This window comes from Papaver somniferum, chromosome 9, assembly GCF_003573695.1.
Source record: "Papaver somniferum cultivar HN1 chromosome 9, ASM357369v1, whole genome shotgun sequence".
NCBI classification, from domain to species: domain Eukaryota; kingdom Viridiplantae; phylum Streptophyta; class Magnoliopsida; order Ranunculales; family Papaveraceae; genus Papaver; species Papaver somniferum.
The window spans coordinates 29,838,011-29,858,801 of record NC_039366.1 but is presented as its reverse complement, the minus strand read 5'-3'; the positions used below and the strand labels follow the sequence as shown (position 1 = coordinate 29,858,801).

Here is a 20,791-nt window from a genome sequence, read left to right as displayed (position 1 = left end):
CACCAAGAGCTTAAGAGTGAGAATTGTGAGTTTGTGAGAAGATGCATCCTTTGTAACCTTGAATCAAGTAATAAGATCACCCCTTTACCCCCGTGGACGTAGGCAATCATACCGAACCACGTATATCTTGTGTTCTTGTGCTTCTCTTATTTTTTTACTTCATTATGAGTGTGTATGTTTATCTTCGGATGTAGTTGTAGGATTTTCCACATCTACATTCTGGCGCCGACTAAGGGGACCGTGTAACATCTTTGGATACCTTGCATCAAAGCCATTAAAGAGAGACTCAAAAGCTCCTAAAACATCTTTTGATGTTAGTTGATGCTAAGTGAAAGACTCTTATGGTTGAGGAATATGAGTTGATAGATGAGTCTTTAAAAGCTTTTTTTCTTCTTCGAAACTCGGATCTGCTACTTTGTTTTCATCTAATTTTCGCCGAGCTTGTAAAGTCCTGATTTAGAGTCGATAAATCCTGTCAACGGTGCTCTTTTGAAACAAGGTTCTCGTCGCCTGTTAATCAAAAAATTTCTTATCTTATGATTTCGAGTCAAAGAAGCTTGTGATTTATGTTTTTGAAAACATCTTCTTTACATCAAAACCCTTGAAACAGTTTTAATTATGATTTCATATTTGAGTTATGGTCGATTGTGTTTTCTTTTATGACTAAAACGAGTGGCTAGAAAGATTCAAAACTCTCAAAAGAATCATCTTTGATGCTTGGTAGAAGCTATAAAAAACTCTATCTCGCTGGTCATGTTACGTCGTGGGTTACTTAATCACAACAGTAGCAGCGGAAAAATCAACTCGAAATCATTGAGTTAGGGTTTTCCAAAGCTATGGCTAGAAAGGGTACGATGAGCACTTTGAAGATAGTCTCATCTTAATCCTATCACAAGAGCCCTACAACATCATCACAAAGACAAAAGGAAGAGAAAACTTGTTTGGATAACTTGTGTTGTTGAGACACCGACAGATCGATTGGCGGAGGTCACCACCACAAACCTTATCCAAGAAAGAAAGTTTCCGACCAGACATACGGATGATTAATGATTTCGGGCACAAAGAATGTTAGGACAAATAATGATTAATGCATACCAAAAGTACCGAAAGAGACGTAACAAAACAATATTTCAAAAGATTGTTTTGTTAGTCAAAACAACCTTTTTTGTTGAGTTCAGCAAGTTGGAGTAAAAATGAATCGTACTTGGGTGAACTTTTTCTTTTTCTGAAATTCAGAACTGTTGTACTTCGTCCTTAACTTTTTCAAAAATAGTCCAAAGTGAGGCGCTGTCTATTTTTCTGACGTAGGTAGGGAAGGGAGAGCCGAAGAGTATCAATCGTAGTTGAGCCGATGGCAAGTACTTCCAGGACGGGTAGGATCCTGAGGAATCGAATTGTAACAGGAACTAGCGCGAAGGGAGGAGTAATAGACTCTCGACAACGGAACAGTCGACAACATCAACAAGAAGAGTCTCGGGCACCGGGTGGAGGTATGGTAACTGTTAATGAGGAAGTCGACTTAGGCCAAGACGATGATCTCACCCCGAGAGAACTAAGGATCGACCCGAGCCAAATGAGACGATGGGAGATGATAGACGGAATGACTGCATCAGACACAGAGGAAGACGAGGAAGCACGAATGATGCGAGAGGATCGTAGACGAGCTAGGCAACGTGCGGAATATCGGATGGCTTTGGAACAAGAAGGTGAGAGGCTTAGGCGAGTGCACCTAGAATTGGGAAACACCACCCGAGACATCCCACCAATCATAACCGCTCCCCTCGTAGCTCCTTCTGTGGCACCACCAGTCCCACCACCCAATATGCTAGGGAACCAAGGAAATGGTCATCCCAGTCACGAGAGCACCGACCCGACACTGCTAGTAATTCTGGACAATCATAGGAGACAGGAAGACATGATGAGGGAATTACAGAGAAGGAACCTAGCACTAGAGCATGAAAACTATCAACTTCGGAATCAGAGGTCTGGGTCACGAGGGTCATCGAGCCGATGAGCTTCCAGCAGTCACACCCGATCAGGACGAACTCGAACTCCGCCCCTGGTCCGAGGATGTATACCCGACCCTAACCGAACAAGAAGCGGGTGTGGTCCTCCCGAGAATTCTTCGACCGATGAAGATGTGCATAATGGGAGACCTGAGGCGGCGAATAAGGATAAACTCAAGCAACTTGAGGAGATGGTTAAGAAATTGGCTGGAGACGGCGAGGACGACAAGTTGGCAGAGGTGATTAGTGAAGCATAGAAAACTCCTTTCACCAAGGAACTTGAACGAGCACTGTTCCCTCCAAAGTGTACACTTCCAACCTTCCCATCCAGGTTTGACGGCACCGGCGACGCAGGAGAGCACATCAAGATGTATATCATGTCCCTGTTAGAATGGAAGAACTATGACGTGGTAATGTGCAAGTTTTTCCCAGCCAGTCTAGAAGGCGAGGCGAATAATTGGTTCTATACTTTGCCTGATGAGTCCATTGGAAATTATGGTGTCCTAGTGGAAACATTTCTTGAAATATACATGCATAACATCATTTCTCTCCCAAGGGTGAATAAACTTTTCACACTGGCACGAAGGTTCAGGGAACCCTTAAGATCTCTAACGGACAGATGGAGGAAGCTGTGCACCGATATCGGGAAAGTACCTGTCGACCAACAGATTTTCGGGTTCGAAAATTCATTAGGGAAATCTGACCCTATTTGGATAGCAATGTATACTGAGAAACCGCAGACATTAAGGGAGATGAGGAAGATGCAAGAGAATTACATCGCATTAGAGGAGATACAAGAAGGGGCGCATGATAGAGGAGTACAAGAAGCCAGTGCGTCGGTGGAACCTGTTCCTCGAGAAGACCCAACACGATCAGAAAAAAGGCCGATGGCACCACAACAAGGTTCGAGCAAGAAGGAATGGGTCGAGAAAGGAAAGAAACCTCGTCACGAACCAAGAACGTACACGCCTCTGAATGCACCATTAGAGGAAATACGAAGTAGAAAAGCGAAATTACATCAGATACCCAAAGACTAGGGGAATCCAGTTTGACGAGACAAGAAACCATCCCGAGTTTTGTCATTACTACCAGTAGCGAGGTCACTTGACTAACAACTGCCGAGAGGTAAAAGATATTGTCCAGCATTTGATCCGAGACAACGCCATTTTGTTAAGACATTTTGTTAAGACAACGCCGACATCGACCCAGCAGCCCGATGCTCCCGTGCTTCAAGTGAGGATCGACCGAGGAACTCAATTCACCTGCAACACCATTTCACACTCGGCAACCCAAAGATTCGACTTAGGGGGCAGCATCACTTCTAGAATCTGTAAGAGGGATCGGGCGGGAAAGAGATCTTTATCGTAGCTAAAACCTTGCTTATGGAACCATGGATGATGCAACCGATCACCTTTTCAGCCAAAGACATCCCATTGAATGGACAAGCACATGGAGATCCCTTAGTAGTTACCTTACTCATCAAGGAGTGGTGGGTGAAAAGGATATTGATGGATAGTGTGAGCTCAGTCGAGGTCCTATTTTACGACACATTCAAGAGGATGAAGTTATCAGATGATATTTTGATCCCTACAACTTATCAGATTTACGGCTTCAACGGTACAGTGACCGTGCCGAAGGGAGAGGTCAATATCAGAGTCTCGGACGGACATGGATACTTGAACACACTTACCACCTTCTGTGTAGTGGATGTCGCATCTACCTATGAGGCTATTCTCAGCAGACCTTGGATCGCGGGTATCAAAGGGGTGACATCGGCATACCATCAGAAATTAAGGTTCTCATCTTACCGAGGGTTTGTAGAAGTACTAAGCGAACCATAGGCTGGAAGACAATGTATGCAGCTGGAGATTCAACAAAATGAGGAAAGGCGGTCAAGACAGCGCCGAGAAAAGAACAAAGTTAAGGAGGCTAAGGCAGCGGAAGAGTTGGAGAAGGTGCTCTCACAAGGCATTGCAGCCTACGAAACGGGCGAGGCAGAGATCTTATAGCAATCAAAAGAGGCGACATCAATCGAAGAATCTAATCCCAACTTCTCGGCCTTAGAGAATACCCGACAAGTCAACTTGGGGACCGAGAAGGAGCCTGAGTTAGTAAAGATTGGAACCCTCCTATCATTCGAACAAACAGATCAGTTAATAACCTTGTTAAAGGAACACATGGATGTATTCGCCTGGAAAATTCATGATATGGAGGGAATCGACCAAGAGGTATGCTCACACCACCTAAGGATAAATCCTAAATTCAAACCGATCCGACAAAAAATGCGGAGAATTGCACCCGAGTTGCAAGCAGCGGTAGAGGCCGATTTAAAGAAATTACAAATAGCTGAGATTATCTGAAAGGCTCAATATCCATAGTGGATATATAATATAGTGATAGTCCCTAAAAGGAATGTAGGGGTCAGAATATGCATCAACTTCAGCGACTTGAATAAGGCCTGCCCAAAGGACAGCTTCCCCCTCCCCAGCATTGATCAACTGGTAGAGTCCATAGTTGGGTACAAGGCGATAACCATGATGGATGGATATTCGGGATATAATCAAATTCCCCTAGCTTCCGAGGATCAAGAACATACGTCTTTCTTCACACCCACAGGGCTATATTGCTACACCAAAATGCCGTTCGGGTTGAGGAATGCCGGCTCCACTTATCAAAGGTTGGTGGAGGACATGTTCGAGGACAAAATACACAACACCATCGAGGTTTATGTGGACGATATGTTAGTTAAAATAAAAGTGGAAGCCAACCATATTGACGATCTTAGGGAAATATTTTGAACCATGAGAAAATATAAGATGCGAGTAAACCCGTCCAAATGCACCTTCTGGGTTACCTCGAGTAAGTTTCTGGGATACATAATCACTGATAAAGGTATAGAAGACGATCCAGAAAAGATTAGGGCTGTGTTGGAAATGTCGTCCCCGGTGACAATAAAAGATGTACAACGGCTAAACGGAAACTTGGCGGCACTAGGGAGATTCATCTCACGATCCTCAGATAAATGTAAAGATTTCTTCGGGACGTTAAGGAAAGGAGAAAAATTCAAATGGAGCGAGGAATGTGAGGATGCATTCCAAAAGATTAAGCAACATCTCGCGAGCCTACCAGTTTTGCAAAGACCCGAGCCCGATGAAGTGCTTACCCTATATCTCGGGGCAACAGGTTATGCCATAAGTGAAGTTTTAGTAAAAAGTGTGGGGGCCGAAGAGAAGCCCGTGTACTTCATAAGCAAAACCATGAACCCAGCGGAGAAAAAGTACACCAGAATTGAGCAATTAATACTAGCCTTGGTATTTGCAACACAAAAACTTCGAACGTACTTCCAGACTCACAAAATTCGAGTGCTTATGAAGTCTTACATAGAATCAGCGCTCGACAATGCAGCGAGGTCAGGACGGATTTCTAAATGGGGTGCTCAAATCAAACAGTTCCATATCTTCTATGAGATGAGAACAGCAGTAAAGGCACATGCACTGGCCGACTTTCTGGCATACTTCCCTTTATAAGATGAGGAAGAAGTTGAAGATATTCCGGACATGGAAGAAGACCGATGAGATCCCTTTGACCTCCTTGAAACTTGCAGCCCGACACGATGGGAAGTCTTCGTCGACGGGTCGTCCAATAAAGATAGGTCAGGCCTAGGGCTAGTCTTCACCACATTAAAGGGGAAGAAGATGGTTCATTCCTTCAGGCTAGAGTTTAAGGCAACAAACAATGTCACCGAGTATGAGGCGGTGATACATGCTTTATGGATGATAGTAGAAATGGGGATTCACGACGTGAGACTGACCAGTGACTCTCAACTAGTCATTAGGCAGATCAATGGGAAATATGTTATACATGATCCAATATTGCAGAAGTATTGGGAGCTCTCCCAATTTTATATCGGCCAGATACCAAACATCAAGTTATGACACATCTATAGGAAAGACAATCGACATTCAGATGCACTGGCATATATCGCCTCCATGCTAACAGACCCAAGAATTGAAGGCATCAGAGTCATGAGAATCATGATGCCATCCGTCCCTGAGCCAGTGGACACAAAAGCATACGTAGCGGTAATTACAGCTGATAAATACGAGAACGGCGATTGGCGAAAACCCATTCACCAATATCAGGAGACGGGAGAATTGCCTAAAGGACGACCCGAGATCAATAAAATTAAAAGCAAAGCGCCGGCATACGAATTACGATACGGTGTTCTGTATAGGAAGTCCTACCTAGGGCCACTATTGAGGTGCCTAAGCAAAGAGGAAGGACACCCAATCCTGAATGAACTGCATTATGGGGCTGCAGGCAATCATAGCTCGGGTCTAAGCCTGGAAGCCCGAGCTAAGACCATGGGATATTTCTGGCCATACATGAATGACGACGAAAAGCACATGGCATTAATCTGCGATGAATGCCAAAATTTTGGAAAAAAGATACATGCGCCCGCAGTAACTTTTAACTCAGTGATTAGCCCTTGGCCCTTTGCCAAGTGGGGGATCGATATCGTAGATCCCCTGCACGTCGGGTCGGGGCAGAGAGAACTTGATCGTGGCTACTGACTACATCACCAAATGGGTGGAGGCGGCACCACTAACGCACATTCAGGATAAAGACGTTTTTCGCTTCATCTGGGAACACATTATCTGTCGTTTTGGCGTGCCGGCGGCAATTGTCTCGGACAATGGAAAACAACTCCAAGGAAAGAACATTGACCTATTGTTTAACACCTATAACATTCGCAAAAGCAAGGATACACCTATTTACCCGCAAAGTAATGGGTAATCCGAGATCACGAACAAAACCATAGCCGACAACCTAAAGAAGAAGTTGGATAGAGAATACGGCGAGTGGTGTGAGGAGCTCTACAATGTTCTGTGGGCATATAAGACCACCCGCAGGGACGCGACCGGCTTATCACCTTTTATGCAACATATGAGACTGAAGCCATCCTTCCAACTGAGGAAATTATACCTACTACAAGGACCGAGGCATGGAGAAGGAACATCTCAGCAGATCTTATTTTGGCTAAGATCGATGACTTAGAAGAAACTAGAGAAATGGCTCTACAAAAAATGGAAAACTACCAAAGGAGGTTACAACGTGAATACAACAAACGAGTACGACCAAGAGAATTTCAACCCGGGAAATTAGTATTGAAGGAGCTACCCATCTACGAGCGTGATAACAAAGGAGGGAAATTATCGGAACGATGGGGCGGACCATATACTATTGTGGGAAAAGTCGGAGAAGGAGCGTATAAGATATTGAAACCAGACGGAACACCTGAGCCGAGACTGTGGAACACTCAACATCTGAAGCTATATCACCTATGAGAGGTGTATAAACAGGTATGATATTTTGTCATTTATTTCCTTAAAAATCCAATGTGACAATTGCGTCTAATGGTCATTCGTAGTCGGGGCAACGGCAGTGTGCAAGTGCCGAGGTGACTTACACTCGAATGGACATTCGTACTCGGGGCGATGGTAGTGTGCAAGTGCCGAGGTGTTTTACACTCGACGGTCTATTCTAACTCGGGGCAATGGCAGTGTGAAAGTGCCGAGGTAGTCTAAGGTCCCTGGTGGTTGGAAACCAGTGGCCGATTGTCGGGGCACGAGTACCCGATAGTTGAGCATACAACATTGCTCCCATCGCAAGTGGCCGAAATCACTTGCCCAAGCTAGTTAATTGATAACTTCTTGGGATATCGAGCCAATAAAACTTAGAAATGACCGAATACCCTACCACTAGATCAAAATGACGGTGATGAGATACCTCAATCGGGACATGGCATTGGGCCCAATGACCCTCCCTGTTGAGTGTGTTCGACAAAAATGTACTTTACACTAACTAGTTAAACCACTTTCATGCAGGAAAACATAGACATATTATAACAAAACAACGAAATGTGATCGTAGCAACAAGCATAAAAATGTCAGACCGGTTGGCGACGCAGCACCCCTTAAAAGAAGATGTTAAAAAAAACGAATTACAGCCCAACATAAGGAGCATAATAGTGGCGCAGCACTACAAAATATCTACTCAGGCCTTTGGTGGAACTGATCCCGAACCAGCCTTCTTAGCAGCAGCATTGACTCGCTTCTTATCCATGACCGCCTTCACACCATCTTTGACCTTGACGATAAGCTCGGTGTTGAACTTCTATTTCTCGTCCGCAAGATCCTGAGTCAATTGAAGCGATGCCGCCTCGGCAATGGCTACCTGGCCGAGCAGCTGGGTCTCCCTTTCCTTCAGCCGAGCAGCTTCCTCCTCCACCGACTTCACTTTTCCTTGTTCAACTGCGAACGAGAAAAGACGATTAGTAACAAGGGAACTTACATCATAACATAAAAATGTAAACAAATATAACATATCACAACCAACAACACCTTCAAGCAAGGGAAAAACTACTTTAAAGGTTTCCTCGGACTTAAGTAAACTACACTCGAGGACCGAGATCTTAGCAGTTAACTCGTTATAGTGCTATTCATTAAACCCATTGGTGAGGAAATGTTTTTTTTGATCGCTCCAATTATCCTTCTGCCAATCATGATCCAACTACAGGCCTGACAACTGAGCCTGAACCCACTCCAAATTTCGAGAGACCTCATCAAATTGTCGAAGTTTCTCCTTTAATTCTTGGTTAGACCTTTCGGCAGCATCTTTCTCTTTCAGTATCCGTTTACGATCAACATGTAAATCCCGAATCTGAAGTCTCAACCTACCACACTGACTTTCCAAGTTGTCAGCCAACAATGTTTTATCGGAAGCAATCCCTTGGGCCCAAGACAAATTCATCCGAAGATTGTCCATTTCTTCCGGCATATACTCAAATCTATGATATTGAAGTAGCTCATATCGAAGTTGCTCGAGCTCGGCCTCTTGACGGTTTATCTTATCGTCCTTATTCATGATTCTTTGGCGGATATTTTCAACATGGCTCAGCTCAATATCCAATTTTCTCTTTAACGAACGATATTCGGAAGATGCATCGGCATCTATGCTAGACATCCCGGCTAACAAGACTAAGTTCAGGATATTGGCACTACAAAATCAATCATAGCTACTTAAGTTTTGAATAAATACCTTGGGTATTGGCCAGTCGTTTTTCTAATTCTCGGGCTCGCTCCTGCTCTTGCTTTAATTGGAGACGAAGACTCTCCTTCTCTGCTAGCTCTCTTCGCCGAAGAGCAACATCCAACAACTCCTTATTGGCAGCCTGAAAACATTACGAGCGATTAACAACCACTCCACGTTATAGATGTACAATTAAAGAAAAAAAACTCACCATCTGATCAAAAGTGCCCTTCAGATCGGCAGAGTACAAAGACACAACATTGATCATCTGATCATCGGACAGAGAGGAAAAGTCGGGATAAGTGAGAGCCCCTAGAGAATTGCACATCGGACCCGAGATAGTAAAGAAGGTAGCCCCACCCGAGATCGGGGCAGAAATAACAGGAGGAACATTTTACAACAACACGCTCTCAGGGACAACATTTTCTTCACCAACACCAGACTCTTCTGCCGGCGTCGGATCCTCTTTTTCACCCACAACACCAGTATTGTCCTCCTCGTTAAAAATATCTTCAGCATCATCACCATTAGAAACAAAGAGCACAACACCATCGGCGAGGGTGACACTTCTACCAGCAGATTGTTGGGGAATAACTTCCCCTGAGGCAGACTCATCGCCCTTTGATTCCTTTCCACTAGGCTTACCACCTACAAAGGTAGAAGAAACATCAGAAGATTTGTGAGACAACTTCCTCAGAAAATGAGACAAGGGAAGCCGCTCGTCGGGGTCCTCACCCTCAGTCACCGAAGCATTCTCCACATCTCCCCTATCAGCTTTCGATTTCTGCACATGAGTCTTCGTTAGATCCATTCAAGACAAAAAATAGGGCCAAGTACATGTACTGTAGGTAGAGCAGTATATTTGTTACCTTCCCTGCCTCTCCCTCGACTCCTGTGCTAGGACCCCTATCCCTCTTCTTAGAAACTGAAGCCTTAAATTGACTACTTTGAGACGGAAACTGCAAAACAACAATAAATCAAAATATGGCCCATATGGATACCCGGGCTGTAACACCCCGTGTTTTTAGCATGGCGCATGCTAAAAGATGCGCCATGGCTTGAGATGAAGCTTCATTCCAAGCTTCCGTTGCTTGGCAAGAGATAGATTTGCTTAAGGCCAATACCACGCCAAAATGGCGCATTATGAGTGACATTCGGCCAAGAGACAAATATCGCATCACCATGATGCATTAGGCCAGTTGGGTAGGTGGCCTTGAGTTTGCAGCGTAATCATTGCGCATTATGAAAGTTATTGGCCTAGAGCCAATACCGCACAATCATTGTGCATCATGACATAGAAGGTTGGCAGAACGAGTAGTGCACAATCATTGTGCATCAGACATAGAATGCTGGCAGAACGAGTAGTGCACAATCATTGTGCATCAGATATAGAAGGCTGATAGAACGAGTAGTGCACAATCATTGTGCATCGGAAACAGAAGGCTGGCAGAACGAGTAGTGCACAATCATTGTGCATCAGACATAGAAGGTTGGCAGATCGAGTAGTGCACAATCATTGCACGCAATCATTGCGATGAATAGTGAAGCAGGCATGTCAATCTCCTCCCCTTTCCATACTTGTAGAAATTCCATTAAGACATATATAGGGAGGGGTGGTGAGTTGAAGGTGCATATGCGGACTATGTACCAAGTAAGCTTCATAGCTTAGCCAAAGGAGTATAAATGATGCCTAAGGCTCATTTATAGTTGTGTAGCCTTACGAGGAGAGAATTTGATGCTTAGGCATCACTATGCCATGTCGCGGACCCGATGATGCATGATCATTGTGCATCTTTGACGGAATTGCCTACGGACCAGGCCATTACCATTTTTGCTAGGCTATGACCTTGCAAACGAATTGGTTAAGCTTCTGTCCCTTCAAGGATGAACTACGGTTTGTGCTTGATCCTTTTAGAGTAGGGAAAGGTACGTAGGAAGCCGCAATGAGTTGAAGCATTGCCGGTCCAGCACGTTGGACCCTCATATCATCTAAGCACGGTAGCTCGATGCAAGAGATGATTGCGTCCATGATTGATGAGGCTTGGTTGCATTCCAGCAAGTGGATGCTCATACTTCCTATCAAGCTACGTAGAGTTGGTAAACGAGATAAGGTAGGGAATAGCAAAGGCTTAGTGCGGCCTATGCCAAAGTCAAAGGATTACGCCTGGATGAGACTTGACGTTACGACGGTTGGTCAGCTAGATCGGAAATTCAGTGACGAATTCCCTACGTTGAGGCAGAGCTAGAGATACATGCAATATGCATTAACGTTGGCCTTATGGCCATAGACCCTTTAGCATACAAGGGTAAGTTTGGAACGGTGTGGGGGCTAAGTTAGCCGCATCATGCTCCACGAGCATGCTTGCGAGGGAAAATGGACGTGCATTTGCCTATCTTTAAGGCTCGGATCGTAGCTTCATCATGGCGCATCGGGGAAGTTATGGCCTGCGGGGAAACGCACGAAAGGCGTAATTTTCCGGTCCGTCACAGTTGGTATCAGAGTAAGTTCCGAGAAAACACTAGGGACTGTGCGGAGTAGACTCGTCAAACGAGTATTTTTCCTTCAAAGGGAAATAAAGTTTTAGAGTAGGCCAAGTTTTGCGCGGGAAGAGTTTGTAACTGCTATGCCAGTTACTATGCGAATCAGGTTGAGTTTGTTCATGTGTTGTGAGTTTGCCTGGCCTAAGTGGCACCCCAATTACGAGTGGATATCCGGAAGACCGTTTGGGACGGTAGGTAGACAATGTTATTGATCATCCCCATACGTTGGCAACTAGCCAAGGGTGTGCGTTGTCAGACCCGGCTAGCGCCCCACTTACGAGTGGCAACCTGGATGACCATCAGGGACGGTGGGCAACTGGAAACTGTTCCACACAGTACTGCGCTAAAATCTTGTCATTTCGATGACATCTTCAACCTTGTGAACTTTAGGGATTCCTGGGTGGTAGTATGGGATTCCATCTAGGATACCTGGTCGAGATATCCTCTTGGCATTGGCCAATTGAGATTCTTGGTATTGTTGTGGGCACTTTTGGATTCCTGGTCAGGTAGTATGGGACATTTGCTTAGAAGGTCTAAATTGTTGTTCATGACAACTTGAAGAAACCCATGATTTCTGAGCATCTGATATGGGATTTTTGCTCAGGAAATCCAAACTGGAGATATTGTCCACAATAGTTTCGTTTTGAATTTCGGGGACAAAATTCTTTGAAGGGGTGAAGAGTGTAACACCTCGTGTTTTTAGCATGGTGCATGCTAAAAGATGCGTCATGCCTTGAGATGAAGCTTCATTCAAAGCTTCTGTTTCTTGGAAAGAGGTAGATTGGCTTAAGGCCAATACCGCGCCAAAATGGCGCATTATGAGTGACATTCGGCCAAGAGACAAATCTCGCATCACCATGATGCATTAGGCCAGATGGGTAGGTGGCCTTGAGTTTGAAGCGTAATCATTGCGCATTACGAAAGTTATTGGCCTAGAGCCAATACCGCACAATCATTGTGCATCAGGAAATAGAAGGCTGGCAGAACGAGTAGTGCACAATCATTGTGCATCAGACATAGAAGGCTGGCAGAACGAGTAGTGCACAATCATTGTGCATCAGACATAGAAGGCTGGCAGATCGAGTAGTGCACAATCATTGCACACAATCATTGCGATGAATAGTGAAGCAGGCATGCCAATCTCCTCCCCTTTCCATACTTGTAGAAATTCCATTAAGACATATATAGGGAGGGGTGGTGACTTGAAGGTGCATATGCGGACTATGTACCATGTAAGCTTCATAGCTTAGCCAAAGGAGTATAAATGATTCCTAAGGCTCATTTATACTCGCGTAGCCTTACGAGGAAGGCATTTGATGCTTAGGCATCACTATGCCATGTCGCGGACCCGATGATGCATGATCATTGTGCATCTTTGACGGAATGGCCTACGGATCAGGCCATTACCATTTTTGCTAGGCTATGGCCTTGCAAACGAGTTGGTTAAGCTTCTGTCCCTTAAAGGATGAACTACGGTCTGTGCTTGATCCCTTTAGAGTAGGGAAGGGTACGTAGGAAACCGCAATGAGTTGCAGCATTGTCGGTCCAGCACGTTGGCCCCTCATATCATCTAAGCTCGGTAGCTCGATGCAAGAGATGATTGCGGCCATGCTTGATGAGGCTTGGTTGCATGCCAGCAAGTGGATGCTCATACTTCCTATCAATCTACATAGAGTTGGTAAACGATATAAGGTAGGGAATGGTAAGGGCTTAGTGCGGCCTATGCCAAAGTCAAAGCCTTACGCTTGGATAAGACTTGGTGTTACGAAGGTTGGTCAGCTAGATAGGAAATTCAGTGACGAATTCCCTAAGTTGAGGCAGAGATAGAGATGCATGAAATATGCATTAACATTGGCCTTATGGCCCTAGACCCTTTAGCAGACAAGGGTAAGTTTGGAACGGTGTGGAGCTAAGTTAGACGCATCATGCTCCACGAGCATGCTTGCGAGGGCAAATGGACGTGCATTTGCCTAGCTTTAAGGCTCGGATCGTAGCTTCATCATGGCGCATCGGGGAAGTTACGGCCTGCGGGGCAACGCGCCAAAGGTGTAATTTTCCGGTCCGTCACACGGGACGACAAAGTCAAAACAGACGAAACAACTTACCCGATCGATGTTCACCACCCAAAATGGATAGGGCTCGGCTAGAGGAGGAAACTTTCCATTGAGAAGAGGACCGTGAATAGCAAGTGGAACTCGGTCCCAAGCTACGTCATTGGTATGTCGGGCATGCTTGTTAGTCTTCGTCCCCTCAGGGTCCTCGTCCAAAAGAAGCTTTTTGAAACCCTGAGGGATAGTCTTATTGCGATAAGGACTAGCAGCAAAACCTGCGAGATCGCCATTAGTGGAAGTCCCACTCCGGTAGTTGACAGCAAAACTGGCGGAAATATAGTTGCCTGCTTCGGACGAATCATAGGTTGACCAGGCGGTGGGAGTGCATTCGCCCCGACTTTGTCTCTCCCACTCGTTTATGAGGCGAAAGGTATTTCCATTCCACTGAGCTAAGGCACGATGAGGACGAAGCTTCGAAAGAGCCTCATACATAGACAGACGGCTAGGGTTGTACAGAGGGAAGCGTAGCCCAAGCTCCAATGACCTTTGGTTATGACGGTCGCCTCGGCCGAGTGAGGGAAATTCATAACATCACTTTTCTCCAGAACGCCTCTCTGGCCCGATAAGAGCCTGATTTGATAACCATGAAGATCAAAATCATTCTTCAACTGTTTTATGAACTGTTCATCAGTCAAGCCCTTGGCAACTTTCTTGTCATTCCTACATGAAAAAGAAGGAGAACCATCAGCGAGGATAGAATTAAGGGCACGGGAATCATGATTAGAAGGACTGTCAATAATAAACAAGGAATCAAGAGGAGCGCAGTCGTTATCAAAAAAAGGTATAACTCACACACCTCTTCTCTGTCATGGAAGGGGTTGAAGAAGCCATTCAAGAGCAGAAACAACAAAACTCGAACTGAAAGGTATGAAGACAGGCAGTGAAGACACAACGGAAGAGATGAAGAGAGTCACGAAATGAACAAAGGGTGATTCAGTTTCTCAAGGAAATAAGAGGACAAAGAAACAATGGAGCAGCAGTAGAAGGAAGAAAGAGAAGGATGTTCTCTGAAAAAGGCGAAATAAAAGACCAAGGGTTTAAGGGACGAATTTATACCCTCAGCAATGGTAACCGACAGAGGAGGTCAAACAAGTCATAAAGACGACTGTAGTGGGGAACAACATGGCGTGAAATACGGCATGGGAGCGGACGTGGAAGACGAAGCAGTTTCTTCCCCTCGTGTCGGTCAAACGAGTGAAATAAGGGGCATAAATGTAGGTGTAAATAATCCAAAAGTCCAGGTGAAACAATTCTAGGTAGTATGGAATCGATAACAGATGAACTGCGAAGCACCAAATCATCTTATTTGGCCCTGGCGCGAGAAAAGAGATACCAAGGGAACCCATGAAGACAATACGTGTAAAGGTCGGAGGTGACTGAAGAGATGGTCATCGAGTAGAAGAGCAATAAATGCACTGACGAAAAGATAAAAAGAATCTGGTCAAAGTAAGACTCGGCCAAATATACCTAGGGCGACATCAACACCATTCATTAAGCAGACGACATCGAACAAGGGGACATCATGAGAAGGTATTTCCAGGCTCGGCCCAAAATCTCAGACTAAACTTTATTCCTAACCCGAGAAGGACATCAAGAAAGATGTACCACAACTTACACTGTAACTTGGATGTATCATCACTTACGGCTACAAATAGAGGCCATGTAGAGAGTTAAAGGAAAAGTAATCAGTGAGGGAAGAGAGAACACCAAGAGCTTAAGAGTGAGAATTGTGAGTTTGTGAGAAGATACATCATTTGTAACCTTGAATCAAGTAATAAGATCATCCCTTTACCCCCGTGGACGTAGGTAATCATACCGAACCACTATATCTTGTGTTCTTGTGCTTCTCTTATTTGTTTACTTTATTATGAGTGTGTATGATTATCTTCGGATGTAGTTGTAGGATTTTCCACATCTACAAGAGCGTAGCTTACAATATTTTAGATTACTCGCCAAACAATGCACAAGTGGAAATATTTATGCAGACAATGATGTCTAAAAAATATCAGCATGGTATTGTGCAAATATTTATGCAGATAATGATGTCTAAAAAATATCAGCATGGTAAGACCACTGTAGCTGTATTTTCTTCCATATGCATTTTCCATTTGATTTAGGTTCATAGAGGCAGCCAACCATTGGAATCGAGGTCATGCTTAGCAAAACCTAACTGTACGAACTGGTTATGAAAGCGGTTTTCATCACGGTTACAATGTGGGACCTAGTGCTCTCTTGAACTAATTTGTCCTATAGAGTCGCATATCTTAACATGTCCTAAAGTCTACTTCGGAACTTTAGCAAAAAAAAAACAGATCTAATGAAAAAATGAACCAAGCCCGCGGTCTGACCTGAGCCTGAGTGTAAAAGGCAATAGGCAATCTTGTCTTGCCAATACCGAGATTGGAGTTAGTCGAGCCACAGGCAACAGTTGGAAACATCATCTCGCGGGCTCTGTCTAACTACCCTCTAAGGCCATTACTCTTGGCTAGTTCGTGTTGCTAGTTAGAAGTTATAATATCAGCTGTGCTTTAGCTCTGAGATTTGTGCAGTTTGGCAAAGAGAGAGCTAGCGCAACCTAAAGTGTTCTGCCTGGTGCAAATGTACCACCACCATATATATGAACTTGCCTCTATATCATTTTCGAAGTTGAGCCAGTATGCCCTATGCAGGGGCATATATTTGTTACTGTTGCTTTTAATGGCACCATATGTACGTGGCACTTGAGGTTGGGGAAGAATATAATTATGTTTTATTTTTTATAAGTTAACATATTATGCATCGCAAGTAAAAGATTAATTAGAGCATGATATGAGTTCATGAACAATTCGGTTTCCGACAGTACTCAACGGGCCAACTACCCTATTCCTCTAGCAATTTTAACACTCGATTCTCTTGTCTATATAAGTCTTGTAAGGGCTTTACAAACTTACTTTGAAAATTAATCCTATTTTGTTTTTCGTCCTCTCACATTCACGACATGAAGTTCAAGAAGAAGAAGAAAGAGGAGATTGCAACGATGCCAAACCTTCCGGAAGAGATTCTCCAAGAAATCTTCTTCAGGCTACCAACAAGGTCGCTTTCGCGATTCAAGTGCATAAGCAAGTCTTATTGCTCACTATTTGGTAGGCGTAGTTTTAAAAATGTGCATCATGAACTCAGCAACATAAGAAACAATACAAGTATTATGTTTTTCGATGGTGAATGCAAAAAAATTTATACAGTATATTATAAGTCGGTATCTTCTTCATTGCCATTGTTAACATCATCAGCAACAATGCGTCGATTTATTAATCGGATGGATCATTACCCTTCCATATTTGAAGATCGTGAAATTGAGTTTTTGTGTTCGTGCAAAGGCTTGGTTTGGATAAGTCTTACTCCAAGAGGTTGGAGTAAAGAATTTTATATTTGGAATCCGTCAACGGAAGTATACAAGAACATACCAAGGCCACCTTTTGTAGACTACGAAGATGTATACGGGGAGATAGAGGGATATGGATTTTGTTATGATAACAAGACTGATGATTACAAATTGATAAGGGTCCTGGCTGAGGAGACTTCAAGGTGTTCTAATATTGATGTTTATTCATTAAATTTAAATTCATGGAGAACCATTCAGGGGTTACCTTACTATCTTTATAAAAGACATTCTGGAGTGCTCTTTTGTGGAGCTCTACATTGGCTTGCACGTACCTCTGGAAAATACTCCACCGTACTTGTCCGCTTAGATATCATCCATGAGAGATTTGAAGAGATAGCACTGCCAGAAGCACCTATGCCATATCCAGAAGAACCTTTAGAGAAAAATATGTTTGCTATAGACGTGGCAGTATTGGGAGGGTGCCTATGTTTAGTTTTTCGTGTTTTTAGAGTGCGCGTGGACATATGGATGATGCAAGATTACGGAGTGGGGGAATCTTGGACTAAAAGTTTCTCCATTACAGTAGAGGACATAACTAATAGCTGGTATTTGGAGGTGATATGGAGTTTCAAGAACGATGAGATTTTATGGGCGGTGGATCGGGGTCTCATTTTATATGAACCAAAAAACAAAACATACAAAAAAACGGTGCTCAATTCTGTTACCGAAAGGGGCATTATAGCACGGAATTATACGATCAGTTCAGTTTCTCTTTAACTGATTAAGAAGATAGTTGACGATCGATGGATGATTGTTTATCTTAAAAGATCAATATTATATCTCAAAGCCTATTTATAATTAATTTTATGAATAACTCTCTTAGATTGCTTTTGTATCCATTTTTTTTGGTCTACCTGCCTACGTTATGGTGTGAGAAAATCCGGACTAACACCATCTGAGTCAACTCTTGACTCGTCGCGAGTCATATTTTTATTTTGAGTCAGATTTGACTCGACCTTTGATTCAGATCTAACTGCTAATTCGGATCCGTTTGAGTTAGGTAACAAAATACCCTTAACTTATTGACCAAACCATTGACTCACATGTTTTTGAGTCAGTTGAGTCACACCTAACTCAAAACAAACATATTCAGTTAGATCCGACTCAAATCAAGTGATTTCATTCAGATCCAAAAGATTCAGATCAAGACGACTCAGATGAGTCAAGCGTAAACAAACATGGTGTACATGTGCCTCCGTTACCTAACGGAGTTCAATAGCACAAATATGACGTTACCACCAGTGAGATTTTTTAAGTGAATCTTGGATGCAACTCAGATTGGTAATTTCCATGATAAAGAAGTCACGGAAAAAAAAACAACTCTTGCCGTAATGTGAAATGCCCACTTGACTTTTGCCTATTCTTTGGTATTGAACTTGTGCAGTGAAATTGTTTTATAGTTTGGCACCTTCTTTTTTTGCGTGTTATCAACCTCCAATATCTTTGGAGGGTGACAATTGTCAGAGAATAGCCATAACTAATGATTCTAAATTCATGACAATGCTACTCCACAATTGTAAATTGGCCTCACAAGATGCATTCCAAACAAAAAGAGACGATTGATTCTGAGAACTATCTGATTCGGTCCTAGAGAATCTTGGGTATCAGAAAGTCTGTAAAACCAGCACTGGCTAAATAGCCAAATACACAAAGTGGTTTTTTGTAAATATAGATCTGCAGATGTGAATAAATAAGCCAAACATGATAATTGAACACGTCAGAGATGGTTTCAAATATTGTCACTGTAAGACTATCAGTTACAAAGAAGAGTTGTTTTTCACTATCCACTCAAAGGAGTCCTACATGGCAAGTACATGTACTGGATATCGTAGATGCAAGATTGCAACAATGAAACAAAAAAATAGAGTTATCAGTCAAACATTCCTCTCCAAATTCCCAGTGCACTTTGACCATCTCTTCTTGTAAGCCTCGGCAAACCTGAGAAGTTGCAAAGGATTACTCAGAGTAGTGTTGACACAGTAGAAATCCAAATGCCACACCAAAACTAACTGAGAATAAACTTGGGTCCTGGTCATATCATAAAAAAAATGCAACAGTTTAATAAATTTACCTCGATTATGAACCTTGAAGACCTTGAATTTCTTCATCCCCTGGCTCTTTATTAAGGTCGAGAGTAGACTTATAATACTTTTGTAAAGTTACGTGACCATTTATCCATATCTTGCAGAGAGCCCACTCGTGAAACTATATTAAGAACAAATAAGATTACGAAGGGTTTCAGCTAAAATAGTAAAAACACAGTCAAGTTTTGAAATAGCCAAACAGACTTTGAATACTTACTGGTTTTTCCGTTTCCTGGTCCTTCGTTTCTAACACATACTCATACATTTTGAAGTCAACTTTTCCAGCGCCAGTTCTTTTTCCTCCTGTGCAATACTCTAGGATACGGCGAACACCAATCTGTCCTTCTCCCTGTTTTGGAATGTACTCGACATGACCAGGAGTTTGCCAGCATCCCCTTTCCTGACCTCGGATATCGCGTTTTACTCTGTCACCGGATTTGTATTTTCGTTCCCTTTTGGTGAAGAAATACCATTCTATACCATCCACAGCATGTTCCTCATATTTCTCTAAATTTACGAAATAGTACAAATAAAAACCTTTTTCAGATACCTACCAGGTAATACAGAGATTTATGAGACATCAGAGGTAAATACTTACCTAGAAGCTTAAAAGGATGGTACTGGTAGATATCGGCTTCTTGTATAGGGTAATAAGAGATTGGCTGGTTCAAGACTTTCATAGTAAGAAAATAGCCAACAATCTGGAGATCAGTGGGTTGAAATCTGTGAATCCAACCAAATGGGAGTGATGTGGGTAATCCTCCACTTTTTGCATGTATGGAACCTGATGCTTCAAACGGATTAGCAACTCCTCTTCTCATTTGAGACGGATCAACAGCTTTTTCACCATCCGCTTCTTTGTTTCTGCAAATAAAAAAACCAGCTTATCTTACATTCCAAAATTAAATTAAATAAACAACTTAGACCCATTTATCATCGGTAACCCAAATCTCCAAAAATAAGATCAAACACAAAACTCAACTACAATCAAATCTGATTGTGGTGCTGAGGATGTGGAGCAGTCAACAGCATTAACAGTTTAACACTGCATGAACAAAACTCAAATTAAGCATTTGTGTCAAGGGAATACAAAATCTGTTCCTCTTAAAGCAAATCGTGAGACAATTCAATATATTATTATGACCACAAGGAAAAGTTGTCCAATCTATACCCGTTTTGTAAGAAATTATCTATTCAATTTTATTGTAATATTGAAACCCAATCAGTCAATCTCATGTATTTTTAACAGCAGATCATAATCCAATTCATAATATGGAAACACATTGTATTTTTCATACCCTATTTAACCATAGACTCATACAAAATCATGCTTTCTTCACTAGTCTATTTCAGATAACAAGACAATAACCCATTAACCCGATTTTCCTACAACAAGATCGTATACAAAACTCAGCTACAATCATACAATCAATTCTTAACAAAAAAAATTTAAAAGAAAAATACTAAAAAGTACCTAGTTTTATGTGGGCAAGAATTGCAGCAGAGATCATGTTTTTCCACTTTATCTTCAAGTCC

The 20,791-nt window shown here is 42.9% G+C and overlaps 2 protein-coding genes across 2 annotated transcripts; both read left to right on the top strand.

Moving 5' to 3' along the window:
• The first annotated feature begins 2,147 nt into the window (after window positions 1-2,147).
• On the top strand, window positions 2,148-3,043 carry LOC113311685. The gene is made up of 2 exons (XM_026560489.1): window positions 2,148-2,245; window positions 2,338-3,043. The coding sequence occupies exons 1-2, from the start codon at window positions 2,148-2,150 to the stop codon at window positions 3,041-3,043; spliced, it is 804 nt and encodes a 267-aa protein (XP_026416274.1).
• A 13,981-nt stretch (window positions 3,044-17,024) lies between these two features.
• LOC113311684 (F-box/kelch-repeat protein At3g06240-like) lies at window positions 17,025-17,888 on the top strand. Its single transcript, XM_026560487.1, has one exon. The coding sequence runs from the start codon at window positions 17,025-17,027 to the stop codon at window positions 17,886-17,888; it is 864 nt and encodes a 287-aa protein (XP_026416272.1).
• Window positions 17,889-20,791: the final 2,903 nt, after the last annotated feature.